Raw genomic sequence first — 17,596 nt, 5'->3', positions numbered from 1 at the left:
TTGGGCTTCATTCCCCAAGCAAAAATACCACCTGTGAATCTTTTGCCCCCAGGGTTCTTTGGCTTGAGCATTTGAATTAGCATTAAATTCCATGTCAATCCTTTCCTCTGGTGACTGCTGCTTCAAAGTTTGCTAATTCTATAGAGAATTATATGGTTAACCTTCAACGTTCACAGCACAGTAGGAGTGTCTTTGACCCCTGATTACGCTGGCAAGTTAAATCAGTTATCTCTGCTTTATTTTTAGTTTAGAAGCAGAGTGAGAACAGTTTTCCTCCCCTGCCACTTTTTAAAAATAACTCTTCCAACATCTGGGACTTTAAAAAAGTTAATCGGCAAATCAGCAAATGGAAGATCAAAGTTTATTTTTTACTACCTGCATACAAAAACATATTGCACATCAAACAACCAAAACAAAAATAAAAATACTCTAAGGACTAACATATGTAGTAGTTTATACAGAATAAACCTTCTGGAAATTGATCTTTTCAGTAGTTCAGGTTATGTCTGAATGGACATGACTAACTCAGCTTAGTGTTTTTAACTAAAGCTATGTTTGATTTTTAAATACTGTACAGTTTAATAAATAAACCAAACAAAGCCTCAATGTAGAACAGTCACTGCCAATATCACCCAGTGTCCCTGCAGATTTTGAGAATTTAACAAATGTATTCCAGTGGTCTGCAGTTTTTCCTCTACATACAGCATTTAAAAAACATGTATTAAAACAGACCAGTTTCCAGACTAAACTAATGGAGAAATTACAATTCAGTGCAAAATATTTTAGACTGCATTTCATTCTAGTTTTCCTCAGGTGAAGAAGTGGTTGCATATTATTAAAAATGTAACAAAAGCAACTAATGCTTTCATAAAGAATATTACGTTAGGGATCCTTCTTCTCCGCCCCCCTCCCCCACCCACACCATCTTCGCCATATTTTGAAAACAAAATAACATTTCCTATAGCCAGCAATTTTTTTTTAATGTTACATATACTATCAAGGCACATCTGATGATATATTTATAACACAGTAGGTGTCAAAGTACGTTTTACATATGGTTTTTTCAGGATCCCTCCCTTTCTGTATTCCAAATGGAGGAACTGAAAGTGCGGGGTAAAGACTGGCGATCCATATTCTATCTTTGGCAAGCTTGTACAAGCACTATTGTAAAATGTAATGTATAAGAACTGTAAACTAGGAACTTCAGTTTATGAGACACCATTCAGGACTGCTTCCTCTTGAGTAGGCTTCTCTTGCAAAGCATTTGTCTTCTCTTCTTCTGGAGTATTCTGCACTTTAGAAGTATCATCGCTAGTGGGGCCGTTCGCGGTTTTTTCTGAGGGACCGTGTTCTTCAATCACATCCTTTGCCTGGCAAAGACAATTTTCCCCAATATGGTAAAAATTAATAAATAGAATTTACAGCAAATTAGGAAAAATGCAAAATTCCAACGACTAAATCACCGAAGGTCTTGTTTTCATCTACTACTTGGAATTTATTTTAATAGGAAAACCATGGAAATTATTCCAAACCCACAAATTTCAGAATTGGATGGGAATTATCTGATGCCCTGTTACTGTCTCCATTGCATTCTTACTGGGATTTACAGCACAAAAACCCTCAGTGCTCAATCAGATCATTGCAATAAATGAAAAAAAAAAGGGACTTATTTGGTAATCCAATCAATTTATTCCCCATACTTGTTCCGGTGATCGAGGCTGGAAATTCTCAGATCTATCCGATAACGTGTGTATGAGAAACACCTTTCTCCAGGGCCCGTTATCATCCCTTTCTCTGTGAAAGCTGACCCCAAACAGGTCAAAATGCTGAGCATCTCCACTCCCGTTGAATGAAATCAACGAAATCGCTATTCGTCTAGTTTTGCTTACCATTTCTTTCTTGTTTTTAGCCAAAGTGTCCCTTGGAAGGTTTCTCTGTCTGCTTTGAGACTCGGCTCTGGATATGTAATCAGCGACGGTGACTGGGAAAGATGGAAGATAAGTTACGGACGTGGAAATAATTACAAAATAATTGTTAGTGAAAAGGGGACGTGCCACTTTTGAACCAGTCACCAGCAGACCAACACGCAAACCTAAGTGGAGGATACGTCCTCCTTAACCACACTGACTACGATGTTATCTGGCATAGAGATCAACGGCTAACAGTTAAGGGAAATCCTGAGCTGACAACTAGACTTGATGTTTCTTATGAACCTCCTTCATTCCCAGTGAATTGCCAACTGCGAGCGGCTTAGTCTGAGGTGTAATAATAATAATGACGGTATTTGTTAAGACTCTCACAGTCTTAGTCCCCATTTTACAGATGAGGCAACTGAGGCAGAGAAGTGAAGTGACTTGCCCAAAGTGTCACAGCTGACAAGTGGCGGAGCCAGGATTAGAACCCATGACCTCTGTCTCCCAAGCCCAGGCTCTTTCCACTGAGCCACGCTGCTTCTCTAACAGGACCCAGCTACAGCTATTCAGTTTACCCACAGTAATGAATCGAGTTTTGTGACAGAGATAAATCGGGGTTCACTCCTCGGTCTATATCTGACTCCAAATCCCATCTCACCCTCCCTCCGCCCCTCACCTTGCAACAGAGAGTGGGGGGGATAGCTCGTTGTGGGCAGGGAACGTGACTGATTATTGTTGTACTGTACTCTCCCGAGGGCTTTGTACAAGTGCTCTGCACAAAGTCCTCAATATATACAACTGAATAAATGAATGGTTCCGCCTACATTAAGAGAATTAACTACCTTCCTCCATAAAATGTAGGCCTCCAGAGAAGTAGCATGGCTTAGTGGAAAGAGCACTGGCTTGGGAGTCAGAGGTCATGGGTTCTAATCCCGTCTCTGCCACTTGTCAGTTATGTGACCATGGACAAGTCACAACTTCTCTGTGCCTCAGTTACTTCATCTGTAAAATGGGCATTACGACTGGGAGCCCCATGTGGGACAACCTGATTTCCTTGTATCTACCCCAGCACTTACAAAAGTGGTTGACACATAGTAAGTGCTTAACAAATACCATCATCATCATCATCATGATCATCATCAAAGAATTACAAGTGGAGTCAATTCTTCCACAATACAAATTTTGGAGAGACTGCTTATGGCAAAATAGGGGATGTGTTCAGGACAACACGTCGATTTGAATAAAGTGGAAGAAATGGTTGTGTGCATGCAAATCCACATCAAACAAGTACTGGATTCCCAAATTACAGAACTAATGCAAGCACATGGACCTATTTCTAAGAACTACGATTGATAAGCACTCAAAATAAGTTAGACCACTTTAAAAGCTAAAATTCTAAAGGCAAAAGGAATCAGTTGCACTGCTAGATCCAGTTCTGCAGTTTTGTCAGAAAATTTTCATGCCGGCACAATAATGTTCTTAATGCTGCTATCTATGTTTCAGAAAAGCGTGGCTTAGTGGAAAGAGCATGGGCTTGGGAGTCAGAGGTTGTGGCTTCTAATTCTGGCTCTGCCACTTATCAGCTGTGTGACTCTGGGCAAGTCACTTAACTTCTCTGTGCCTCAGTTACCTTATCTGTAACATGGGGATGAAGGCTGTGAGCCCCACGTGGGACAACCTGATTACCTTGTACCTACCCCAGCGCTCAGAACAGTGCTTGGCATATAATAAGCGCTTTAACAAATACCATCATGATTAGTAAGCACTTAGTACAGTGCTCTGCACCACAGTAAGCACTCAATAAATATAACTGAAGGAAAAGCAAAATTTAGCAACAAACAGAAAATAATCTAACTTGGAGGCTAAAAAATTTGATTTATAAAAATATAATAATTACTATTTTGAAGCCTAGTTAGCTGCAATGATCAAATTTTGTCACTCTATGCTCTGGTACTGTGAAATTGCATGGCCTGGAATCAGGCACAAATGGAAGTCATTAAAGTGTATGATATACAACAACAGAATGGAATACTCAATTCTTCTGTATCTCAAACTTTTACTTTGGGTATGGAAAGGACAGTGCCAGAGAACGATTTTTTCAACAATGAACCAATACAATGGTTCAAAATGATGTGGGAAACAATTGTGCAAACGTCCACTATGACGTGAGTAATCCTTAAACACGAGAGTTGGCAAGAAAGCAATCTCCCCCCACCCCGCCGCCCATTACAGGAGTACTAGAGTGATACAGAAAGTCTGGACCACCTCCACCCCAGCAACCTCAAAATGGCACTGAAACCAAACCTCTTGCTTGGTGCCAGACACCTGATAGGCATTAGGCTTGCCATCCTGTATCTTGCCAACTTTCTACTCTCCCAAACGCTCGGAATGAAGCAGGGTGACCTGATGGAAAGAACTCGGGCCTGGGAGTCAAAGGAGCCGGGTTCTTCTCCTGGCACTTCCACTCGCCTCCTATGTGACCTTGGCTTCTCTGGATCTCAGTTTCCTTGTCTGTAGAGTGGGGACTGGGAGTACTGTGTGGAATAGAGCCTGTGTCCGTCCTGATTGTCTTTCCATCTACCCCAGTGCTTGGCACAGAGGAAGCACTTTAATATCGCTCAGAAGGTAAGCAATAAATACTACTGATGAGGCTGTGGATCATTTTCCACATAGGCAGCTCTTTACTCAACAAGAAAGAGGCCTCTAGTCTGCACACAGTCGATACCAGAAATTGATAGACTGATCGATGAGGCCTGCCCCAAAGAGGGTCCCCCAGTCCAGGCCCTAAAGGATCCCAAGGAAAAGAACAACCAGGCCAGGCGACCTTCCCAGCCCTGATGTTGGGCCCCCCAGCACCAGGGATTTTAGCTCCCGACTTCCTCTCTCTCTCAGGCATTATGGATTGTTTCACTCTCCCTATGATGACTGGGAAAATAGTACTCTTCCAACTCCATGCCAAGATAGTTCTTATCTCTGTGGCCAAGGGAAACTCCAAGGGAAGACAGGGAGTGTTCAAACCCCAAGAAGGAGCACCAGGGAAAATATACCCAGTGTCTGAACACAGTGAAAGCTTGGTGTGGGCAGGGAATGTGTCTGTTTATTGTATTATACTTTTCCAAGTACTCAGTGCAGTGTTCTGCACACAGTGAGCACTCAATAAATATGACTGAAAATACGAGTGCATGAATTGAATGAATGACGGCAGCAACTCCTGGATAAGGCAATGCTCCGGCTGTGAAGTGAGGGGATAGTTTCCCCAGCGGGCTTTTTCAATGATCCCTGCTCTCAGCTCTCCCCGGAGCCTGGAAATCTCCCCGCCTTCACATCTGTCAGACCAGGGCTCAGCTCATCTTCCAAAGCCTCCCGGAATCCTTCTAGTTCCTCGCTCTGCAAGCTCCTTGTGGGCGGGGAGCAGGTCAACCAACTCTGTTGTATTGTACTCTTCCAAAGGTTTAGTACAGTTCTCCACACCAAATGCTCAATATATACCACTGATTGATCTGGACCTGTGCCCAACCCAAGGTGCAAATGTTCAGCAGTTAACATTAACCCTTTAAAGCAACCGTTGCCTCTCTACGGAGGACATTTGCCTGTGGAACTATCCTGTTTAAGCTAGCTTCTTAACTTTTACTCCACCATTAAATGTGATCGTCTTTCCCTACGGCAAGACCGGAGCAAAATTAATTTATAAGAGTTTAGTCAACTTTTTCTTTTAATGATTTTGTGATGGTCTTTCCACTCTTCAGAAACTTCCAATGGGTGCTCATCTATCTCCACATGAAGCAATTAACTCCTCACCACTAGCTTTAAAGCACTCGCTGAGCTCTCTCCCTATCCTGTCCTTGCTCATCTCAATACAACCCAGCCTGCACACTCTGCTCAACTAATACCAATCTTACTGTACCTCAATCCCTCTCACCATCTCACCTCACTCACTCCCTTCCTCTTCACATCCAACGCCTTTCACATCTTCAAAGCCCTGCTCAGATCATACCTCCCCCAGGAAGACTTCCCTGACTCACCTCTACTTAGACTGAGCCCCATGTGGGACAGGGACTTTCGAACAAACTGATTAACTCAGAGAAGCAGCATGGCCCAGTGGCAAGAGCCCGGGCGTGGGAGTCAGAGGTCATAGGTTCTAATCCCGGCTCCGCCGCTTGTCACCTGTGTGACCTTGGGCAAGTCACTTTACTTCTCCGTGCCTCAGTTACTTCATTGTAAAATGGGGACTAAGACTGTGAGCCCCACTGGGATAACCTGATCATTTTGTATCTCCCCAGTGTTTAGAACGGTGCTTTGCACATAGTAAGCGCTTAACAAATACCATTATTATTATTACCCCGGTGCTTAGAAGAATGCCTGACATAGTAAAGGCTCAACAAATACCATGATAATCTCTCCATCTAATTTTCCCTTCTGCATCTCCTATGCAATTGTGTTCATAGTCCCAAGCACTCTGATCTTCACCCCACCCACAAAGCACTTATGTATATATTCCTATGCTCTGTTGCTTCCCTTATTTTAATTATTTTTATAACCTGTCTCTCCTTGCTAATAAATTCCTCCTGGGCAGGACCATGTTTACCATCTGCCCTGTTCTCTTCCAAGTGGTTACTGTGGTGTTCCTCAAACAGGTAGTCATGGGCTACTGGAAAGAGCATGGAGCTGGAAGTCAGAGGATGTGGGTTCTACCCCCAGATCTGCAACTTGCCTGCTGTATGACCTTGGGCAAGTCACTTCACTTCTCTCTGCCTCATTTTCCTCATCTGTAAAATAAGGATGAAATACCTGTTCCCTCTCCTACTTAGACTGTAAGCCCAATGTGGAGCAGGGTCTGTATCTGACCTTTTACCTTGTATCTATGCCAGCGCTTAGTGCAGTACTTTGCACATGGCAAGTGATTAATGAATCGCAATTATCTGTATTATTTTATTATTAGGCAATAAATACCACAGAGTGATTAAATGCTGGATATTAAATGTCAAACGTTTTGCTTTGGAAACCGATTTCTTACATGTGTCTAAACACTGTATAATAACAAAACACATTTTCATATCTTGAACTTTTTTTAAATCATAGATCCAATCCTCATAACGTAGGGCTGCATTATTGCAAAACCCTGCAGTAAGGAAAACCACTGTAGTCTTCACCCATTCTGACTCAGTGCACCTGTCAGCAACCCATTTCTTCCAACACCATGGTGTCCTAAATCTCATACAGGCCCGTGTTATTGGATGAATGTTTCCCAATTCCCAACAAGTTCTAACCAAAACACGCAATAAATAGATGCACTACGCTAGACCCGAGTATAGCAAATTTTGAAATGCTCTACGCCAACACCTAGTTTAACTAACTTGCCTGTTTGATATCACCATCTGAAACAACCTGGCCAGGACAAGCAAGCCTTGCTGGGTGGGTGAAAGGACAATGGGGGTGAGGACCTAAAGGATAAGCCTCAACATTTAAAATTCCTTTAAAAATATTTCCAAATATTATTTTGAAATGAATGCCAACATGTCCAATAATTTTCTAGTCACACTGGTTCACTGCAATGTAATACCAGTATCAACATACTGGCATTTGTATTTTTCTTAAAAAAAAAAAAGCCAACAAAAAACTTTCAAATGTACTTATTCTGCCAAAAATCTAAAAAAACCCCCAAAACTTTAAAGATCTATTTTTGAAGTACACAATATTTTTCACAGTGGGTAGAAAATAGAGCTGTGCTGGAAGCTTTCTTCTTAAAATAAAGCTCACCCAGAAAATTAGCTAATATGCCAATAATTTAAAAATTTACTGTGCACAAATGAACACCATCACCCTCAGTAAGAGGAACACACAGCATGCACTTGTCCATTAAAAAAAAAACAACACAACAAGAACCCAAACAACAACAAAAAACCCCAAAACAAAACCTCCTCAGCAGTACTTTTAAAAAAATATGAGTCTCTAAATGCCCATAGAGATGAGGCTGGATCCAGTAGAATTTGAGTATCATGCAACCTTCCCCACAGATCTACAACTCACCTCAAACCCAATGTACAATGCACTCCCTGAAACTGCTAACTATACCAAAGAGAGAAAAACGATGATCTCATAAAATTCAAATGTAAAAAAAACCCCTCAACTCAGACAATATATTAGTTTCATTAGGCAGGCCACAAACGTTTTTGTGAAGAGTGCATCTTTCACGCATTAATTATTAATTTGGCCCACAATTTGTACACTTCAAATTTTTAATGTACAATTTTCTGAGGGTGCAGACACACACACATACCCAATGTATATATATATGAATATATATACACACACACATATATTAGAAAAACAGACGTAACAGTTTTTCATGCTTAGAACCTGATGACATCAAGAGCTTCTCTCAAGTTACCTGGCTGTCTATCTTCTGCCTGACCCCTGAAACGACGCCTGCGGCTACGATTGCGTCGCTGGGGTTTTTTTTCGCTATCATCTGCAATTGCAAAGTTCACCGTGAACTATTCTGATAAAACTTTCCTTCCTCAAGAAAGACTTTTGGAAAGGATGGGGAGGGGGAGGGCAGAGGGGGGAAAGGGGAATAATAAATCACTGATGAAATAACATGTTGCTAACAAGAAACACTTTTGTATTAAGCATTTCAAGTTGGTATAATTCTGAAGTTAACACAAATTTTATGAGTTGGACAGGTTAACAGGAAGAAATCAAGGCTGCGGATTAACTTCCTTTTGATTTGCTAGTACACTACTGAATTTTCTTTGTGGCTAGATAATCAGGCCACCATTCACTAATTTCCTCATATTCAAGTAGAAACACCATTATCTGTACACATCTGTAATTTATTATGTCTACCCTACTAGATTTGGTAAGCTCCGTGTGGGCAGGGAACCTATCTACCAACTGCTACGCTATACTCTCCCAGGCGTTTATTATTCTGCACAGAATAAGCGCTTGATATATACCAGTGATTGACTATTTCTGACGCATTAGGCAAGAGACATAAACCGCTTTGCCAGATTGGGTGCACTGCACTAAGAAGGAAATCGTATCGAGAAAATGGGTGGAGGTGGGGGCGGAGAGCACAGCGCCCACTTGAAATGTGCCCCTTTTGATAACCGAGTGGCAGCCGCAGTCCCGATGGGCCCCCTGGTATCCCCCTCAAAGTAAGCCGAGTCAGAGGATCTTCCTACACCGGATGTCCGCTTTTCCTCCTCTTAAACCTGTGCCGGACTCCCATCAAATAAGATCAGAGCCCCCGACTCGCTTTGCGCCGCCACGGCACCAGCCTCCACAAGATCCGGAACCTTGGAGAGGCGCGGGGCAGCTGCTCTCGCTGGTCACTGCTGCGGTTCTGACCAGGTTGTAAGATTAGTTATTACTCTATTTATTTTGTTAATGAGGTGTATATCTCCTTTATTTTATCTTGATTATGTTGTCTTGTTTTTGTTTTGCTTTGCTGTCTTTCTCCCCCATTTAGACTGTGAGCCCGTCAATGGGCAGGGATTGTCTCTATCAGTGGCTGAATTGTACATTCCAAGCGCTTAGTACAGTGCTCTGCACATAGTAAGTGCTCAATAAATACTATTGAATGAATGAATCATCTGCCCATGGTTACACTGTGCTCTTTCAAAACACCTAATTCAGTGCTCTGCTCACAGTAAGTGTTCAATAAATACTGTTGAGGGACTGGCTAATGGGCTCTGAGTAGCAGGGATCCTGAAAATCCTCGTCCCCTGGCACAGTACCCTACTGCTTCTGTGCAATTTTTCTATTCGTCCTGGTCTGCTGTTGCACCACTTTGTCTTTCCTTATGTTTCTGTCGCTAGTCCACTCTCCCCCACCTTATATTTATCCTAGATGCTGAGCCCCTTGAGGGTCAAGGATCATGTCTAAATTCCACTCGTGAATTCTTCCCAAAACTCAATACAGTGTTCAGCACAAAGCAGGCACTTAAACATCCCCACTATTGCCCAGGTTTTGATTCTCTAGACTGTAAGCTTGTTGTGAGTGGGGAATGTGGGTGTTTACTATTAAGCTGTACTCTTCCAAGCGCTTAGTACACTTCTCTGCACGGAGTAAGCGCTCAATAAATACGACAATGAATGCTGAATAGGGAGTTTAGGCTAAAATCACCATCCTCCCCCCCAACAATGCCTTTCTTTGAACAGGTTCTCCATTGAGAAAATGGAATTCACGGCCTATGTACTAGTTTTGAAAATCCGTTAGAAAATAAACAACACTGTTCTAGCTCGAGCACTTACGTACCTATCCCATTTTCATTAACAGAAGCGGTATCGGATTCGGTCATCCCATCCATGAGAACGGCATCTTCATCGGTCCTTCGTCGGCGAGACCGCCTGCGACGGTTAGTGCTGTGGTGAGATTCACTGGCGTCGGTGTCTGCCGTCTGGTCGGATTCTGTATTATCGAGCAAGCTGTAAGGGTTGCTGTCCGGATCCTTGAGCACTGATGGGAGAGACAAGAAAGGGCTATCTGAGAGAAGCCACAGTTACTAATTTTTCTTCACCTTAACCGAATACGTTTCAACTACTTGTTAAATTTAATTCAGTCCTAATTTAGGCTACATTCCAACTATTTCTCCTATCATTAAACCTGGAAGTAAAGCAGAGAGGTAGATGCAGAGAAACAGTGTGGCTTAACGGGAAGAGCATGGTCCTGGGTTCTAATGCCTACTCAAGCCACTTGTCTGCTGTGTGACCTTGGGCAGATCACTTAGATTCTCTGAGCCTTTGTTTACCTCATCTGTAAAATTGGGATTCAGACTGATCCCCATGGAGGATACTGACTGTGTGCAACCCGATTATCTTGCACCTGCCTGGCATGTAGTGAGAAGTTAAATACCATTAGAAAAAAACAAAAGGCCTAAAACCTCAAAAAGGCATGCAAATAAAAATACTACAAAAAGGTAAATTCTGCCTTTTAAATTAGACTGCAGATCTTTTTCTTGCTTAGCTTACTCTGAATTGTACGCTTGTTGCGGGCAGGAAATGCATTTATCAACTCTGTCGTACTCTTCCAAGCATTTAAGACAATGCTCTGCCCACAGTAAATGCTCAATAAATAACCAATTGATTCGGCTTTCTTGTTTCCTTTCTTTCACTGGTAAGATTTTTAAAATTTCACTGCAGGCAAGAAACAACAGATTCTCTATATTTGAGGGTTACAATTAGGGCATTGGTTTGAGAGAGGGAGAGACAGACAGAGAGAGAAGCAGACAAATTTTTAAAAAATAATTATCAGGTTCCTTCATTTCAGCTAATATAGGCGTCTCTTCACTTGCTGATTATGAGCTTATGGATGCTCTTGTTATGCTCTTAATAGATTACTAAGAAGGACTGGACAATTGCACTCCACACTAAGTCAGCAGTCTTTGTTACTTTGAATGGAAGCAATCAGAACAACCCTTCACAAAGGAGCAAAGAAGGCTGAAATTCTAGCGGGCAAATATACAAGATATGGGCTTTCTGATGAATTTCCAGGAGACTGTTTGCTAGAGTCTGAATATCTGGAGAACTGCATGCCGAAATTTCAAATGTTAGTCTATAGAATAAAAGCTAGTAAGTCAATGTGAAGATGTGATTCCCTTTGGAAAAAAAACCACAAAGTCAGCATTATGATTTTTGATGACCGCCCAACTCACTGGGCTCCTGAGGGAAAACACTCAGCAGAAACCTAAACGTGACTTTCTCCTTCCTTCAGTAAGTTTTCCTCAGATGCAGCAACTCCAATGACCCATCTTAGACAGCAGCATCATTCAGCAATATCAGAGTTACCAAAATTCTCAAGAGAGGTAAATAAGCTATATATTTTTGGGGGGGGGGCGGGGGGGGGGGAACGTTCAGTCTTTTTTCTGACAAATCTGGTAACAAGTTAAAAAGAAAAAAGCCTTGCAGATACCCATAGGCTCGTCTCAAGCTCCAAAGGGTTAAGATCTATGGTTTGATTAGTCTTCTACTCCACTTACCTTACATATGCACATCTAGAGGATTTTAGAAGGATAAGAATTACAGATATCAGTAATCCTCCTTGCAAAAAACCAAGCACTTGCACTCAATGTGGGTGTCTCAACTGTAGAAACACCAATTCTCTCTGTTGTTTAACAAACGCGGGGCAGGGACTGTGGTCCAACGCCATCTGCTTGTATCTTCCCCAGTGCTTAGTTCGCTGCCTGGCACAAATTAAGCGCTGAACAAATACCACTATATTAAATGACGAGATGGCTTTTGGATCCCTATGGTTTTCCCGTCATTCCTTGCCTTCAGTAGGTTCAAGTCAGAGGGGAAAAACGGCAGACCTATCGGGGGCTGCTACTGGACCCATTCCTGAGCAGCACCAGTTAAGCCCGCACTTGCCCTTTTACTCCCTCATGTGCTACAGATCTGCCCGCAAAGTAGGAGGGGAAGCACTCGGCTGGGAAGCTGCTGGAAAAAGTTTAAAAGACGATTGCTGGCAAAGCCGATCTAGCGATAACCAACCAATCTCCCATAAAAGGAAACACTACCAGAGCTGATTGAGGACTTGCCGCCCCGAGGTCCACCGCGACCTCGACCCCCTGAGACACTTCTGCCTCTTCCTCCCGGACGTCTTCTGCTGTCGCGCTGATGTCGGTTTTCCCTATCGTCTTCTCCGGCGAGCGACCAATCGCTCAGTTCGTCTTTCCGCTCCGATTCTGTTTCAGAGGGGTTAGACAGCTCGGAATTTGTACCTGGGATAGAAAAGAACACAGCGATAACATGGGATTGAACAGGGAAATTTCTATAAAGGCTTTCGAGACTTTGAAAGAAACCCTAGGTCACCTGAATTGGCTGTTAGATGGGTTTTAATGAGGAGGGCTTATGAAGTTCAGCATACTTATGGAATATATCACCATTCAACATGAAATGACATCAAGCATTCTAATGAGGGTAACCGGAAAATGGCCCGTCTTAGCCTATGGGAGTCATACAGATTACACTAAAAACTACAGATACATCATTTAGCCCTTGGAATAACGCTCGGCACACAGTAAGCGCTTACATACCATTATTATTATTATTATTCATATATCACCCTAATACATCTAAGTGCCCGGCACATAGTAAGCGCTTAACAGATATCATTAAAAAAAGTGTGAATTTTTTCTTAACATGGGGTTCCTCAAGAACACAAACTCACATCATAAAACTAGGTGTAGTTGGGATCAAAGGAAAAAACCCCACCATATGCGGGGACATAAAATTATTTTTAAAAAGTATATTTGTACCACTTAAAACCCATATCTCTATTAGAAAGTTACCAAACAGCTTATATATAAAATAAACAGCAATCTCAAGGAAATTGTGCTAGAAAGCCAGACCTCTTCGAACACCTTCTCCCTAATAATGTGGTATCCAGCAGTTGCTTAACAACTACTTGCAATGAGCATTTGTAATACAAAGAATTAGGAAAGATTGCAGAAATATTTTTTCCAAACATCTACCATTTCACCTGGTCACCACCTTCTCATTTAAGACTCCAATAACTAACACCTCTAGCATCCAACAGGTTACAAAAACTCTAATGTGAGTTTTCCTTAACACATGAGGCTACAGAACTGACTACTCAAATTTTCCTGTTTCTTCTGGCAGAAGAGATCTGATCTTTTTTTTTTTTAAACTCTCCACTTGCAAAACCAAATAAAATGTTTTATATAGTGGACACTAGTAAAATATTTGATTGCACTGATGAGTAATCTTGATTCATTTGATCTTCAACCTGCAATTATCCTTGTGGTTCTAAAGCACCCACAAATTATTTCAACTCTGCCATCCAGAATTGGAAACTCACCAATTTTTGTTTTAACAACGTCAGAGTAGTTGAAAAAAACCTTTATTCTACAATGGGTCGAAGGACCCATTACTGACGGCTATAGACTTCTTTCACGGGCATCAAGATATTTTTTCCCTTCAATTACCATCTAAAATTACTTTTCTAAATTACATATTGGTAAATTCAAACACATAGCGGTCAAGAGACCAAATGATCTTACTGGCTGTGCATACCTGGACCAATCTCCCACCACTTACATGCCCTGAGGAAAACTGTGGTAGCTTCTCTCAGGCATTATTTAAATACATTAGCCTCAAAAAACCATTAAAATCCCACTCTAAACATAATGGTAAAAAGTTTATCCCGGCACCAGTTTCCAATCTTCGGCAGTGACCGCTATTAAACAGAAATAACTCCAAAGCACTTTCAGAACAGCAAACCACTTAGGAACTGGTTCAGTGACAATTCAGTGGTATTTACTGAACCAGTTCACAACAAAGTGTGTGTGTGCGTGTGGCTTAGTGGCAAGAGCCCGGGCTTGGGAGTCAGAGGTCGTGAGTTCTAATCCCAGCTCTGCCACTTATCAGTTGTGTGACATTGGGCAAGTCATTTAACTTCTCTATGCCTCAGCTACTTCACCTGTAAAATGGGGATTAAGACTGTGAGCTCCAAGTGGGACAACCTGATTACCCTGTACCTACCCCACTTAGAACAGTGCCCGGCACATAGTAAGTGCTTAACAAATACCACCATTACTATTATTATTTTACAAAACACTGGGGGGAGAGACAGCAGAGGACGTGGTGGACATAATCCCTGCATTCGAGGAATTTGGAATCTAGCAAGGGAAACATATGTCTTCTCAGAGTCTATTACAACTTCTTCCTACCTGCAATCGAATTTCAAGTGCTGCGGGACATGCGTACCTAAGGGGTGAAGTGGGGCAGAAAGCAGCAGGCAATTTGGCTCAGTGGAAAGAAGACAGGGTTGTCTTTCCCCTTCTAGAGTGTAAACTCCTTTTAGGCAAGGAAAGTGCCTGCTAAATGTTGGTATTTGTTAAGCACTTACTATGTGCAGAGCACTGTTCTAAGCGCTGGAGTAGACACAGGGTCATCAGGTCGTCCCACATGGGGCTCACAGTCTTAATCCCCATTTTATAGATGAGGTAACTGAGGCACAGAGAAGTGAAGTGACTTGCCCACAGTCACACACAGCTGACAAGTGGCACAGCTGGGATTCAAACTCATGACCTCTGACTCCAAAGCCCGGGCTCTTTCCACTGAGCCACGAAGCTAAATTGTTATACTGCACTCACCCAAGCGCTTAGTAAAGTGCTCCACACACAGTAAGCCCTCAATAAATCCCACTGATTGAAACAGAATGATAATGATAATGTTTTGGGCAAGTCCCTCAACTTCCTGGTGGCCCAACTTTCTCTGAAAAATGAGGAAAAGTACCGGTCCTGTTTTCCTTCTCTCAAATCTCAGTCTCAGGGACTGTGTATGATCTGATTACCAGGCATCTACTACTATTATGTGACACTCGGGGTAATGTACGGTAGGGAGGTTAGAAATCACACATCTTGAATTTGATCCGTTGTGACAGAAGCTGGGGAATACTTACTGGCCCCTGTTACATAAGCCTCTAGTCTTTGCAACTGCAGGTCCTTTCAGAAGACAAACCCTACCCCAAACAAAAAAAACCCCATCTGTTTCCAGGATATACCTTTGCGCTACATCATTATGACCAACGAGAACTTATTCTTACCATAGCCAGAAGTGTAATTAGGGCCCCGGCGACCTCTCCCTCTTCCGCTATACGATCTAGAGCCTTGTACAGAGGACACGGTACTTTCATCGGTGGCATATCCTTTTTCTTTTTCGGGCCCTCTGGTGGAGGAGGGTCTGAAACCCATACCAATCTGACGTAGTTGTTCATCGATCTGAAGTCTCTCCATTCTTAGCTGCTCTACTTCCTGTGTTCAGAGAAAAGGATTAAAAAAAAAAGCTACAGTTTTTAAAATACCAAGGTATTAGCAAGCTGTATCCTAGCATTTCATTTGATTGTACAAAAGAAGAAGAACTTTTTAAGAATGAAATTTAATCTGCTGGACGATATCATCTGTTATTGTTAAATTATTTGTCTGCTCCAAATCTTCAAAATGCCAACCACTCCCTTCCCACCCAAAAGCCCAAATTAATTCAGTCGTATTTACTGAGCGTTTGTTGCACGCAGAGCACTGTACTAAGCGCTTGGAAGGTACAATTCGGCAACAGGTAACGTTGAACGCCTTCAAAGTATATATTTTGAGCCATTATTGTGAACTCTGTAATACCTAGACTAGAAAAATGCTTTTAATTAACAGAGGCATTCAGATGTTTAAAATGTTCATGACAATTCAGCTGCAAACATAGGACAATAATGGGGAAGAGAATTACTACAAAACTAAAATAATATAGGATATTTTAGCCTATGTTTTACAGTTAGCATTTTTACATTTATAAACTGGAGGTCTACAATCTTTACATCAGATTCCAGTCATCTCACTGGAATCTCTTGCTTTCCAAAGGTTGAGGATGGGTGAAATTACATGGACAACAGTTTGACTGGGCTATGGGTAAGAGGTGGGAATAAGAAGGGCGGGGGTGGGTGGGAATGCAGGTACAAGGGCTTGCAGATTGCCTTCAATCTGCTTCTGCTTTTATAACTGTCATTACACCTGGTTATAATTTGGGGGATTGGAAGGAGAACCAAGGATTTCAAAAATATTCTCCCTCTCAGACCGATACCTAAGAGCAGATCTTCACTGCTGCCAAAAGTAATGACAAAGGGGATCGGTTCAACAATCGTATTTATTAAGCTCTTTCTGTATGCAGAGCATAGGTTTGAGCGCTTGGGAGAGTACAATATGCCAATACAACAGACATCTTCACCGCCCATAGCGAGTTCACAGTCCAGATGGGGGAGTCTTCCGGTAGCTGCTGAAGCTAAAGGAATAATGAAAGCTCTCCAAGTCCAGGAGATGTGTCGACAGGCCTGCCCTCTGGGACTGCCCAATCACCTATTGTTATTATTATTACGGTATTTAAGTGCTTAGTACATGCCAGGCACTGTACTAAGTGCTGGGACCTACACAAGCAAATCAGGTTGGACACAAACCCTGCCCCCATGGGGCTCAAGGTCTTAATCCCCATTTTACAAATGAGAGAAGAGAGGCACAGAGAAGGGAAGTGACTTGGCCCAGGTCACAAGTGGCAGAGCCGGGATTAGAACTGACATCCTCCGACGCCCAGGAGCTCTATCCACTGGGCCACTCTACTTCTCTGCCTACTACTTCATTCCTTCAATCGTATTTGAGTGTTTGCTGTGTGCAGAGCACTGTTCTAAGCGCCTGGGAAACAATTCCTGCCCACAGTGACCTCACAGTCTAGAGGGAGCTACTAATTGTAGCTCTCATCTGATAAACAGGGAATGGACAACCTCCATTCTAACTATGCATCTTTACCTATCAGATCACAATCACGTAACTTGAAACAGACCCTATAGAACTTCTTTCTGGAAAGCTTCACTGGTCTAAAGTTTGAAGAAAATATTTGGTGATCATCTCTGAGATAAAGCCTAAGTACCAGGAATTTAAGGTTCAATCATAAAATGGCGCTTGATTTTAAGCGTGACATTTTCTTATTGGGTAGTGACATTGTCAAAGAAATGCTTTAGCAGATTTTAACTTGAGGCAAACACACCTCAAACAGAGCTCTATGGTGCAGGTTTAGATTAGGAGCATGTGGATATCATCCTTTAAACCTTTTTCCAATGTAGATTTGATCAAAGTAGAACATACGCTAAAATAAAATTATAATTCAACCAGAGAAACCTGCCCC

At 42.2% G+C, this 17,596-nt stretch overlaps 1 protein-coding gene across 2 annotated transcripts in view; it reads right to left on the bottom strand.

Annotated features, from left to right (window-relative positions):
- Positions 1-344: 344 nt before the first annotated feature.
- FXR1 (FMR1 autosomal homolog 1) overlaps positions 345-17,596 on the bottom strand; it is a 76,106-nt gene continuing 58,854 nt past the window's right edge. Inside the window, exons 12-17 of one of the 2 annotated variants that reach the window (XM_029066906.2) lie at positions 15,483-15,690; positions 12,430-12,633; positions 10,173-10,373; positions 8,302-8,382; positions 1,890-1,981; positions 345-1,370 (exon numbers count right to left, since the gene is read on the bottom strand). In XM_029066906.2, coding sequence (XP_028922739.1) covers positions 1,209-1,370; positions 1,890-1,981; positions 8,302-8,382; positions 10,173-10,373; positions 12,430-12,633; positions 15,483-15,690 — 948 coding nt within the window. In that variant the 3' untranslated portion in view covers positions 345-1,208. The remainder of the gene's footprint in view (positions 1,371-1,889; positions 1,982-8,301; positions 8,383-10,172; positions 10,374-12,429; positions 12,634-15,482; positions 15,691-17,596) is intronic. The other variant, XM_029066907.2, reaches the window with a different exon arrangement.

This window comes from Ornithorhynchus anatinus, chromosome 1, assembly GCF_004115215.2.
Source record: "Ornithorhynchus anatinus isolate Pmale09 chromosome 1, mOrnAna1.pri.v4, whole genome shotgun sequence".
Classification (NCBI taxonomy): domain Eukaryota; kingdom Metazoa; phylum Chordata; class Mammalia; order Monotremata; family Ornithorhynchidae; genus Ornithorhynchus; species Ornithorhynchus anatinus.
This window is presented reverse-complemented; position numbering and strand designations above follow the sequence as displayed.